Raw genomic sequence first — 12,849 nt, 5'->3', positions numbered from 1 at the left:
CGCGAGCGCTGTTCTGCTTCTCTCCCCCCCCCCCTCCCCCAATGAATTATCAGCCCAGCGCTACGCTGTCCCCCACATCGGGAAACTAATCATATGTGATAGACTGAGCGCACTGTCATGTAAGAAGCCGGCCGGCTCCTTACATGACAGTGCGCTCAGCCCATCACTGACCGAGGCGGGACATCGCTGCAGCCGGTGATAGGCTGACGGCTCTGTGATGTTCCCATCCCCAGCGTGAGGCCGTTACCGGAGTAACGGTAACGGCCATATATTCTGGAAGATTTTATAAGTGCAAGACAACTTGCTACTAATCTAGATAAAGTGCCTGTTATACAGGTATATAAGGTGCCGATTGCTTACCCATGATAACGTTACTCTGTACCCCAGCACCTTATATACCTCTATAATATGCACTTTATCTAGATTAGTAGCAAGTTGTCTTGCACTTATAAAATCTTCCAGAATATATGGAGTATATATAGGAGGATACTGGTGCCCATTTGCAGGCGTTATTAGCTGCGCAGCACCATAGAATATATACCATTCCTAATTACTCCTTGCTCCATATTATAGCCATATACAAACATAGGTGCTCCCAGATATACTTCATTACATTCTTGCTAATTCTCTGTTGGTTGCCCGTGGTTATGTTTGTGGTCCTCAATTGGTCCAATACTTGAGATTGCTGTCCATACACAGGTTTTTAATTGTGTTACCAATAAAATGATACGTCTTATTCAAGCGGTAAAGTGTGAACTCCAGTTCTTCCTTTTGTGCATCAATTATGATTGAGTTTTTTCCGCTTCATAAATAGGATCTAGTTAGGCACCATGTAGCCAGACTTGGTCTTCTATTTGAATAGGTGTCATTGGGGATTCTTTGTGTTTGTGTTGCTAATGGGGGACATATCTATCTGGGGGCCTGTGTACCTATTGTGGAGCCCTACCTGATGGGGGTCATATCTATCTGCGGACCTGTCTACATATGGGGGAGCTCTACCTGATGGGGGTCATATCTATCTGCGGACCTGTATACATATGGGGGAGCTCTACCTGATGGGGGTCATATCTATCTGCGGACCTGTATATATATGGGGGAGCTCTATCTGATGGGGGTCATATCTATCTGCGGACCTGTATACATATGGGGGAGCTCTACCTGATGGGGGTCATATCTATCTGCGGACCTGTATATATATGGGGGAGCTCTATCTGATGGGGGTCATATCTATCTGCGGACCTGTATACATATGGGGGAGCTCTACCTAATGGGGCACATATCTATCTGGGGGCCTGTATACATATGGGGGAGCTCTACCTGATGGGGGTCATATCTATCTGCGGACCTGTATACATATGGGGGAGCTCTACCTGATGGGGGTCATATCTATCTTCGGACCTGTATACATATGGGGGAGCTTTACCTAATGGGGGACATATCTATCTGGGGGCCTGTGTACCTATTGTGGAGCCCTACCTGATGGGGGGTCATATCTATCTGCGGACCTGTATACATATGGGGGAGCTCTACCTAATGGGGGTCATTGATACACAAAAGGAAGAACTGGAGTTCACACTTTACCGCTGGGGATAGATATGACCCCCATCAGGTAGGGCTCCACAATAGTTACACATATCTATCTGGGGCTCTGTCTGCCCACTGGGGTATCCCACCCTTCCTACCTATCTGGGGCATTATTTACTTACTAGGGGAGCCCTACCTACCTGATGAGGTGACGGACCTACCTGATAAAGGGACATACAAAGGGGGGGGGGGGGTCTACCTACTTAATGGGGCGGACTTACTTATCAGGGGCCCTATCCATCTAATGGGGTGACATACTGGTCTGCCTATTAAGTTTCTATTAATAAAGATCTTATTTTGAGACTATTTTGGTTGAAATTATTTTATGTACCAGGACAAGTAGATCGTCATGAGGGACAAGTAGATTGTGCTCCGTTTTAGTCCCTTGGACAAGTAGTTTTTAGAAAAAATTTCCACATCCCTGATCCTAAGCTATAAAGTTGAAAATATTCTAAATTTTTATCTCTATTTGTATCTGGAGGGACCATCACAGAACCCGCTCTACTCAACTTTCTACTCGGTCTGAGCCCGATCACAGCCCATTTCTGAGAATTCTTTCAGCTGTCCCAGGTGTTTATTTCGGGAGCCCAGTTTTACCGCTTGGTATCGGATTATATGACGCTACTCACAATAAGACATTGGCAACAATGGCGTTGACATCAAACAGTGTGTCCGTGGGGAATTCTCTCAGCAACTTAGACCCCCTGAAGAAGGAGAAGTGAGAGTGATTATAGCGGATGTTCTGCATTCATTACAGGATCGGTACATCGCACATGTGTGGAGGAATCTGACATCCATTATATTTTATCTATAAAGAATGCCCAGCTAAAGGTAAAAAAACATAAAAATACTGCAGACGCATAGAGCATTGCTTACCTGTCTGCAAAGTTCTGAAACCACCAAAAGTCTGCTTTGGGGGTTCTGGTCCTGTACTTCCTGGTTGAGCAGTTGCTCAGTACTACAATTCCCAGAATGTATCGTTTCCCTTAGCTCTTCATCACAGCCCTCCCACCCTGCCCAATCCTCTCTCCCATAGCACTCCTGCTAGTTACTTGTCCAGAGCTTCTGCAAAACATTGCTCTACAGAGCAGAAAACTCTGCAGCACCTGCTGTATTCATTCCCTGACTGCTCCTCTGCCTGTGGCATTGTTGGGCACAAGGCCGCATGCTGTAATCACATCTCATTCTTCTCTAAACATGCTAAAAAATATATAAATGTATATGTGTATATGACTGGTGGATGGTGATGTAACTGTAGGGTCTGGTCAGAGGTGATGACATCACTCAGGGGGCGGGGCATGATCTCAGAGACAAAATTCAGCCATACCTCCTGAGATAGCAGAGGATGATGTGTTGTTTAGGGAAAAAGAGAGGACCCTGGAGCTAAAGACAACAACAAACTTGAAATTACATGACTACACAACTTCCCATCAGAAGAGAGGAAGGAGCTGGGGAGCAGAAGACAACACCGCACTGACAATAAGAGGACTCCATAACTTCCTGTCAGAAGAGAGGAAGGAGCTGGGGAGCTGAAGACAACACCACACTGACAATAAGAGGACTCCATAACTTCCTGTCAGAAGAGAGGAAGGAGCTTGGGAACTGAAGACAACACCACACTGACAATAAGAGGACTCCATAACTTCCTGTCAGAAGAGAGGAAGGAGCTAGGGAGCTGAAGACAACACCACACTGACAATAAGAGGACTCCATAACTTCCTGTCAGAAGAGAGGAAGGAGCTAGGGAGCTGAAGACAACACCACACTGACAATAAGAGGACTCCATAACTTCCTGTCAGAAGAGAGGAAGGAGCTTGGGAACTGAAGACAACACCACACTGACAATAAGAGGACTCCATAACTTCCTGTCAGAAGAGAGGAAGGAGCTAGGGAGCTGAAGACAACACCACACTGACAATAAGAGGACTCCATAACTTCCTGTCAGAAGAGAGGAAGGAGCTAGGGAGCTGAAGACAACACCACACTGACAATAAGAGGACTCCATAACTTCCTGTCAGAAGAGAGGAAGGAGCTTGGGAACTGAAGACAACACCACACTGACAATAAGAGGACTCCATAACTTCCTGTCAGAAGAGAGGAAGGAGCTAGGGAGCTGAAGACAACACCACACTGACAATAAGAGGACTCCATAACTTCCTGTCAGAAGAGAGGAAGGAGCTAGGGAGCTGAAGACAACACCACACTGACAATAAGAGGACTCCACTACTTCCTGTCAGAAGAGAGGGAGTAGCTGGGAAGCTACTGAGACAACACCACACTGACAATGAGAGGACTACACAACTTTTGTCAGGAGAGATAGAGGAGACGGGAGCTGCTGAGACAACACCACACTGACAAAGAGAGGACTACGCAACTTTCTGTTAGAGGTGAATCACACAAAAACATGCTGAAGCCAGTACAAACTTGTGAAAACATTAGAAAGTTATATGTCTTGGGGTGATAGTCTTATTTAGATAAAACATTTTGATACCAGAATATCCCATTATAGCTTTTTTATTTTACATATCTCAATAGAATTTATATCTTGCCCAGAGATGATGATAAGGCCACATTCCCAATAATTTCATACCTGAATAAATAGGCATTTTTCTCTGCACAGAACCGTAGCGCCTCTTCCTGGACACAGCTGACCTAGAAGAAGGAACATATGACTGTAGAAAGGTTCTGTAATAAAGAAAAGTCTTAGTAATTCAAAGAGACACTAGACCTGGAGTCTACTCTTCTCTTTATTTGCTTTAAAAGGGGTTGTGCGCTGCTCTGCCTTTCGGAGCTCCGCACGCAGCGTCCAGAAGTTTATTACTCCAAATGCTGTGTGCGGGCTTCCGTGTTCGCGGCCGCCGGATGTGACGTCACGCCCGCCCCCTCAACGAAAGTCTATGGGAAGGGGGCGTGACAGCGGTCGCGGTCCGGCGGCCGCAAACACAGAAGCCTGCACACAGCGTTCGGAGTAATGAACTTCTGGACGCTGCGTGCAGAGCTCCAAAAGGCAGGGCAGCGCACAGCCCCTTTAAGGGGTACTCCGCTGCTAAACATCTTATCCCCTATCCAAAGGACAGGGGATAAGATGTCTGATCGCAGGGACCCCCAGCGATCTCCCACAGCACCCGTGGTCGTGACTTCACGGGCACGCCCCCTTGTGACGTCATGCCACGCCCCCTCCATTCATGTTTAAGGAAGGGGGCGTGACGCCCCTCCCATAAACATGAATGGAGGGGGCGTGGTCATTACATCATGAGGGGCGTGACCATGACATCACACTCATGGCCTCCAGTTTCCAAAGTTCTAAACGAAATGTTCAGAATGCTGGAGCACCGGAGTACCCCTTTAAAGTTGAAAGTCTATCTATTTTACCCTGTTATCAGCCATTTCAGGCAGAGGAGAGGACGAAATGATTTTCATCGGGACGACCAATAGGAAACTGCAAGGGAAAATCCTTGTTTATCTCCAATCTGTCCAAGGCGCAGACTCTCCTGCTCTATACATACTAGGAGTTGTAGTATGCGAGTACAGTGACCCCCCGACCTACGATGGCTCCGACATACGATCATTTCAACATACGATGGCCTCTCAGAGGGAAGGCAGCATCAACATACGATGCTTTTATGTCGGGGCCATCGCATAAACGGCTATCCGGCAGCGCAGACTGCTTCAGCCTCCGCCGGATAGTGCCCCGTGTGCTCCTGTGAGTGTCCCTCATCTGTCCCTGCCGCTCCGGACCGTCCTCTTCATGCTCCAATGCATAGCCATCACTCTCCTTCATCGTCATCACGTTGCCGCGCACGCCGTCCCGTCATCCAATAGGGGCGGCGTGCACGGCGACAGGATGACAGCAATGGAGAGCGACAATTCAAGGCAGCGGTGACGGTCCGAAGCGGTGGGGACACGTGAGTATAACTTTGTCTTTTATTATTGCACGGATCCCTCAACATACGATGGATTCAAGTAACAATGGTTCATTTGGGACCAATTACCATCGTATGTTGCGGGACCACTGTATTCCCGTATTTCTGACATTACCTAGTACAATGAATAGTTTACCTTGGCTACAGAAATCCCGTAGTCGTGTAGAACACTGGAAGACTTCTGTAATTCTTCCAGGAATATGACGTTACCAGAAAGACCTGCAATGAAAGGGACCATAAAAATACTGATAAGTCCCATAATGTACCATATATCAGCGACATCTCCACACTATAGATAGTCCCTGGGGCCTTCCCTTTATGGTGGTCATATTTATAGTTACAATTTATAGTTTCAGTTGTTTCTGGAAAAGCTAAGTGACAACCAAGAAAGCTGCAAATAAAATAAATAAATAAAGTAAGGTAAGTAGATAATAAAATTAATTAACTAAAAAATAATTAATAAAGTAAATGAATAATTAAATGAAGTAAATAATAACGTTATTAAAAAAGTAAAATTAATAAAGTAAGTAGATAAATAAAGAATAAAAGAAATGTATTAAAACATAATTAATAAAGTAATTAATTAAAATAAGTAAATAAATAATGTTAGTAAAAAGAAAATTAATAAATAAAATAAGTAGATAATAAAATAAATGAATAAATTAATTAAAGAAAAAGAAATTAATAAATGTAGATAAGTAGATAATGGAAGGAATTAATAAAAAACAAAAAATATTAAAGTAAATAAATAATGAAATTAAGTAAATAAATAATAATGTAAGTAAATAATAAAATAAATAAATAATAAATTAAGTAAATAAGTAAGTAGATAATAACATAAACAAATTAATTTAAAAAAAATGTAGAAAAGTAGATAAAATAAATAAAGAAAAAAGGAAATGAATAAATGTAGATAAGTAGATAATGAAAGGAATTAATGAAAAAAAAAGAAATGAATAAAGTAAATAATTAAATGAAGTTAATAAATAATAAACATAAGTAAATTATAAAATAAATAAAGTAAATAAAGTAAGCAGATAACATAAACAAATTAATAATAAAGATGAATTAATGAATGAAGTAAATAAATAAATAATAAATAAATAACAACGTTAGAATATAATAAAAGAAATAAATATTAGATAGCAGCAAAATCCCACTGAAAACAATGAGACGCAACGGAATTTCCGAGCTGAAAATTCTGCCATGTGAACAAGGCCTTTAAGGGGTACTCCGCTGCAAACATCTTATCCCCTAAGATGTTAGACCGGGGGGATCCCGCTGCTGGGGACCCCCGCGATCTCTGCAGCGACACCCCAGTCACGGTTCCCGATGACTGGCCATGTCGGCGGCCACGCCCCCTCCATTCATCTCTATGGGAGGAGGCGTGATGGCTATGTACTAGCCCCCTCCCATAGACATGAATGGAGGGGGGATGGCGTGACGTCACGAACGCGAAAGTTGCAATCTTCCGTGTTCCGGACGCCACCGCTGTTGGCCCTAAGGTCCCCAGCAGCGGGACCCCACACGATCTAACATCTTATGCCCTGTCCTTTGGATAGGGGATAAGATGTTTAGAGTGGAGTACCCCGTTAAACTTTATCGTGCACGTATTAAAGCTTTTCTCTAGACATTTGTTTCCCAACCAGGGGGCCTCCAACTGTTGCAAAACTACAACTCCCAGCACGCCCTGACAGCTGTTGGCTGTTTTAAGATCTCTGCTTGCTGTCAGTGAATAGGAACATTCTATCTAGAAGCTACAGAACCCTGTGCAGACATAATATTGTACCCAGTCAAGGCAATCTTCTGTGAGATTATATCTATCTGAGCCCCGGGCTGATACACTGAAGCAAACCATCAGCACAGGGAAGAGATTTGCCCTTCTGATGAGTTTGACTTACAGAGGATGAGCTCTTACCTGAGCTGCTGAAATACAGGAGAGACGTCTTCCCGGGCACCAGACTGTCTGAATAGTTATCGGTGGTTAGTTCAGGGAGGATGTGTTTGGCTTTGATGGTCAAAAAACTATTTACACAGAGAAGCAGCATAAAAGATCTAAGGGACGTGATCATTTTCTAATAGAAATGGAGTCTGTAGCAGCCGCAGCATGGAAGAGACCTGAAACAAAGAAAGAAGGAATATAGTAATAATGGTGCAACGGCCATTATATCCTGTATTATACTCCAGAGCTGTACTCACTATTCTGCTGGTGAGGTCACTGTGTACATACATTACATTACTTATCCTGTACTGATCCTGAGTTATATTCTGTATTATACTCCAGAGCTGTACTCACTATTCTGCTGGTGAGGTCACTGTGTACATACATTACATTACCTATCCTGTACTGATCCTGAGTTATATCCTGTATTATACTCCAGAGCTGTACTCACTATTCTGCTGGTGGGGTCACTGTGTACATACATTACATTACTTATCCTGTACTGATCCTGAGTTATATCCTGTATTATATTCCAGAGCTGTACTCACTATTCTGCTGGTGAGGTCACTGTGTACATACATTACATTACTGATCCTGTACTGATCCTGAGTTATATCCTGTATTATACTCCAGAGCTGTACTCACTATTCTGCTGGTGGGGTCACTGTGTACATACATTACATTACTTATCCTGTACTGATCCTGAGTTATATCCTGTATTATATTCCAGAGCTGTACTCACTATTCTGCTGGTGAGGTCACTGTGTACATACATTACATTACTGATCCTGTACTGATCCTGAGTTATATCCTGTATTATACTCCAGAGCTGTACTCACTATTCTGCTGGTGAGGTCACTGTGTACATACATTACATTACTTATCCTGTACTGATCCTGAGTTATATCCTGTATTATACTCCAGAGCTGCACTCACTATTCTGCTGATGAGGTCACTGTGTACATACATTACATTACTTATCCTGTACTGATCCTGAGTTATATCCTGTATTATACTCCAGAGCTGTACTCACTATTCTGCTGGTGAAGTCACTGAGTACATAAATTACATTACTTATCCTGTACTGATCCTGAGTTATATCCTGTATTATACCCCAGAGCTGTACTCACTATTCTGCTGGTGAGGTCACTGTACATACATTACATTACTTATCCTGTACTGATCCTGAGTTATATCCTGTATTATACTCCAGAGCTGTACTCACTATTCTGCTGGTGAGATCACTGTGTACATACATTACATTACTTATCCTGTACTGATCCTGAGTTATATCCTGTACTATACTCCAGAGCTGTACTCACTATTCTGCTGGTGAGGTCACTGTGTACATACATTACATTACTTATCCTGTACTGATCCTGAGTTATATCCTGTATTATACTCCAGAGCTGTACTCACTATTCTGCTGGTGAGATCACTGTGTACATACATTACATTACTTATCCTGTACTGATCCTGAGTTATATCCTGTATTATACTCCAGAGCTGTACTCACTATTCTGCTGGTGGGGTCACTGTGTACATACATTACATTACTTATCCTGTACTGATCCTGAGTTATATCCTGTATTATACTCCAGAGTTGTACTCACTATTCTGCTGGTGAGATCACTGTGTACATACATTACATTACTTATCCTGTACTGATCCTGAGTTATATCCTGTATTATACTCCAGAGCTGCACTCACTATTCTGCTGGTGGGCCTGCACAGTCTCCCTCCATTAATATGAATGGCACATTCTCCTAATAGAGTCACTGTATATGTGCGGTGACCCTCCTCCATTAGGACCCCAGACTAATCCAGTTTTATGGCGAACCAGACAGAGACTTCCTCCATATAACAACAAGGATAAGACGCTCCATAAACCCGGCAGGAGACGCCTCTTATCTGCCGCAGCCTCTGGTCCCGAATCGCTCGCCGTACTTTAACCCTCGTTGCTGTCCGTGAACCTCACCTATCTGTGCAGCACTAAAGCAAACATGGAGCTGCACCTGCGTCACCGTCCGCCATCGCTCAGCCGCCTGCAACAAGAAGGAAACAAAGTATCAACGTAATGTATAGAGCAATAACCAGGAAAAGATCTCAACCAGCTTAAAGGGGAACTCCAGTGGGTAAAAAAATTCTAAATCATCTGGTGCCAGAAAGTTAAACAGATTTGTAAATCACTTCTATTTAAAATTTTTAATCCTTTCAGTACTTATCAGCTGCTGTATGCTCCACAGGAAGGTATTTTCTTTTTTAATTTCCATATCAGTCTGACCACAGTGCTCTCTGCTGACACCTATGTCCATTTTAGGAACTGTCCAGAGCAGGATAGGTTTGCTCCTACTCTGGGCAGTTCCTAAAATGGACAGAGGTGTCAGCAGAGAGCACTGTGGTCAGGCAGAAAGGAAATTAAAAAAAGAGAAGAACTTTCTGTGGATCATACAGCAGCTAAGTAGTGAAAGGATTAAGATTTTTTAATAGAAGTAATTTACAAATCTGTTTAACAGTTTTTCCAGTGGAGTACCCCTTTAATGCTGAACTTTCCTACACTAAGTGCAATCACCTTAGAGTGGAGTTTGCCTCCAGCTGTTGCAAAACTACAACTCCCTGCATGCCCGGACAGCCAACGGCTGTGCGGGCATGCTGGGAGTTGTAGTTTTGCAACAGCTGGAGGCATCCTGGTTGAGAAACACGCTGGGAGTTGTAGTTTTGCAACAGCTGGAGGCTCACTGAGAAATGCTGACCTGTAGCATTGGGAAGCTAACTTTATTAAAGGGGTACTCCAACATTTGGAAACACCCCTCACCTATCCACTATCCGATCCAGTGTTTCCCAACCAAAGGAAATTCAAAAAGAAAGAACTTCCTGTGGAGCATACAGCAGCTGATAAGTACTGGAAGGATTAAGATTTTTAAATAGAAGTAATTTACAAATCTGTTTAACTTTCTGGCACCACTTGATTTTAAAAAAAAAATATATATATATATATATATATATATTTTTTTTTTTTTTTTTTTCCAGTGGAGTACCCCTTTAAAGGGGAACTCCAGTTTCTTCTGTGTTTAACAGTGTCAGAGAGTAAGGGTCAAGGGTCATCTCTTCACTCTGGGTCACAACGCTCTTCTGACCTATGTCACGCCGCTTCGATTAACACCCAGGGCCGACAGCGTACCTGTGTGTGATTTTTTTCCACGGATGGAACACCACTGAGGATAGCGGCGTGCGCGCAAGTCTGTAAACCAGTCCGACACGCTGCGCAAGCGTTGGAATCTCTATTGCCAGGTATTCCTGGAGATTTTGAGGCACCTGCAGGGTGTCTGATTGGGTCGCAGACTCACTGCTCGCTATCCTCATTGACAGCGCATGCGCGGCAAAAACACACAACGCTGCCGCCGACAGACGAGCCCTGCGTGCCAATCAAAGAAACGCAACGTAGCGCAGAACCACAGAAGAAGTATCACATTGCTTTGCTTCACACACCGAAGGGGCCATCTTTTATCCACGCATGCGCTGCGACTTAGGATGTACGCAGTGAGTCTGTGACCAAGTCAGGCATGCTGTACGCGTGTCAAAATCGCTATCAACAGCCGCTAGGGATTTCGACGCAGCGTGTCTGACAGGTTCACAGACTCAGCGCGCCCATCCTAATTAGCTGCGCATGCGCAGATAAAACACACTGGGTTGCTGTCAGCAGGTGATCCCTGCATGTCAGTCAAAGCGGCGTAAAGTAATGCACACGCTACTAAAACACAGACGAAACGTCACGCTGCTTTGACACCCAATGTCAGACTGCCGACAGCAGCCGTGTGCTTTTAATCTGCGCAGCCGCAGCTAAATAGGATGGGGGCGCTGAGTCTGTGAATCTGTCAGACATACTGCGCGTGCGTCAAAATCCCAACTGTCAGGTCTTCCTCCATGCCTCTAGGAATTTTGACGCAGTGTGTCTGACAGATTCACAAACGCCTTAGCCCATCCTAATTAGCTGCGCATGCGCAGATAAAACACACTGGGTTGCTGTCAGCAGGTGATCCCTGCAAGTCAGTCAAAGCGGCGTAAAGTAATGCAGACGCTGCTAAAACACAGAAGAAACGTCACGCTGACTCATGTTGACACCCAACAGCAGTGCATTTTATCTGCGCATGCGCAGTGAATATGTCAGACATACTGCGCGTGCTTCCAAATCCCAACTGTCAGGTCTTCCTCCCTACCGCTAGGGATTTTGACGCCTGCGCATTGGCATTGTGTCTGATAGGTTCACAAACTCACCGTGCACGTATCCCTATCCTCATTGGCGGTGCATGCGCAGACAAAACACACAGGACTGGTGGGGGGCTTCATGCCGTTAATTTATGTGACAGACACACTTTAAGGGCCAGACACACTGCTTCACACCGCTAAGATAGCCCTGGGTCTTGTCCGCGCATACGTCATCAGTGCATGCGCAGCAAGGTTGGGACGCAGCGTGTCTGATAGGGTCACAGACTCGCCCGCGCGTGCGCAGCTATCCTCATTTCTGTCCGCTAAGTGTATGCATGATCAGTTATCATTGCATTATGGTGTTTCCCAGCTGATCTGCCTCCAACTGCTGAAAAACTACAACTCCCAGCATGCCCGGACAGCCGAAGGCTGTCCGGGCACGCTGGGGGTTGTAGTTTTGCAACGGCTAAAGGCACCCCGGTTGGGAAACACTGTTATGGTAAATGGGAGACCCAAACAGCTGTGAACTACTACTCCCAGCATGCCTGGCCAGCCATCAGCTGCTGTTTTTTATGAGCCTGTGCATGATGGGGATTGTAGTTCCTCACATATCCGTACAGCAGTGACCTTTGACCTGTGTCAGGGGGAATGCTGGGGGCTGTAGTGTCCAAACAACCGAAGACTCACATATGCTGCTGTATACTAATATATATCAATGCTGTATGTGACTACAACTCAATACCATGAGGGCATGCTGGGAGTTGTAGTTCTGCACCAGTATAGAGTTGACCGCTATATACTGCCCTGCTGTTATGTTAGTTACTGACTAGATAACAAGCCGCGGTGTATGATGGGGGTTGTAGTCCCCGCAGGAGTCACTCACCTCACATCACCATGACTTCCTGCCTCCTCCGCCGCCCGGGTACCACTGACAGCTGTCCCCGCCCCTCCCCGTCAGCGTCACCTACAAGCCCCGCCCATCCCCGTCTCCATAGCTATCACCCCGGACCAACCACCAACCGGCGGCGGGCGGAGCCTGAGCCTAGACAAAGGAGTGACAGACGCAATACCCAGCCAATCACATCCTCCTCCTCATCTGGGCGGGGCCGCCTCTATCCAATCCGCTGCCGGCACTGGTCCATGCTCTGGGGAGGCGGGTCCGGAATGTGATGATTGACATGTGCCTCGTCCTAT

General features: G+C 44.9%; 1 protein-coding gene across 3 annotated transcripts in view; it reads right to left on the bottom strand.

Annotated features, from left to right (window-relative positions):
* TXNDC16 (thioredoxin domain containing 16) overlaps positions 1-12,849 on the bottom strand; it is a 62,807-nt gene that overhangs the window by 49,737 nt on the left and 221 nt on the right. The window contains exons 1-6 of one of the 3 annotated variants that reach the window (XM_056545163.1): positions 12,539-12,672; positions 9,428-9,494; positions 7,426-7,625; positions 5,644-5,726; positions 4,175-4,236; positions 2,214-2,288 (exon numbers count right to left, since the gene is read on the bottom strand). In XM_056545163.1, coding sequence (XP_056401138.1) covers positions 2,214-2,288; positions 4,175-4,236; positions 5,644-5,726; positions 7,426-7,579 — 374 coding nt within the window. In that variant the 5' untranslated portion in view covers positions 7,580-7,625; positions 9,428-9,494; positions 12,539-12,672. Of the gene's footprint in view, positions 1-2,213; positions 2,289-4,174; positions 4,237-5,643; positions 5,727-7,425; positions 7,626-9,427; positions 9,495-12,538; positions 12,673-12,849 lie in introns of those variants that run through there. The other 2 variants (XM_056545161.1, XM_056545162.1) reach the window with 2 other exon arrangements.

The sequence above is a fragment of the Hyla sarda genome, chromosome 11 (assembly GCF_029499605.1).
Source record: "Hyla sarda isolate aHylSar1 chromosome 11, aHylSar1.hap1, whole genome shotgun sequence".
In the NCBI taxonomy this organism is placed as follows: Eukaryota; Metazoa; Chordata; class Amphibia; order Anura; family Hylidae; genus Hyla; species Hyla sarda.
Note: the sequence above shows the minus strand (reverse complement) of the source record. Positions and strands in the feature narration are given on the sequence as shown.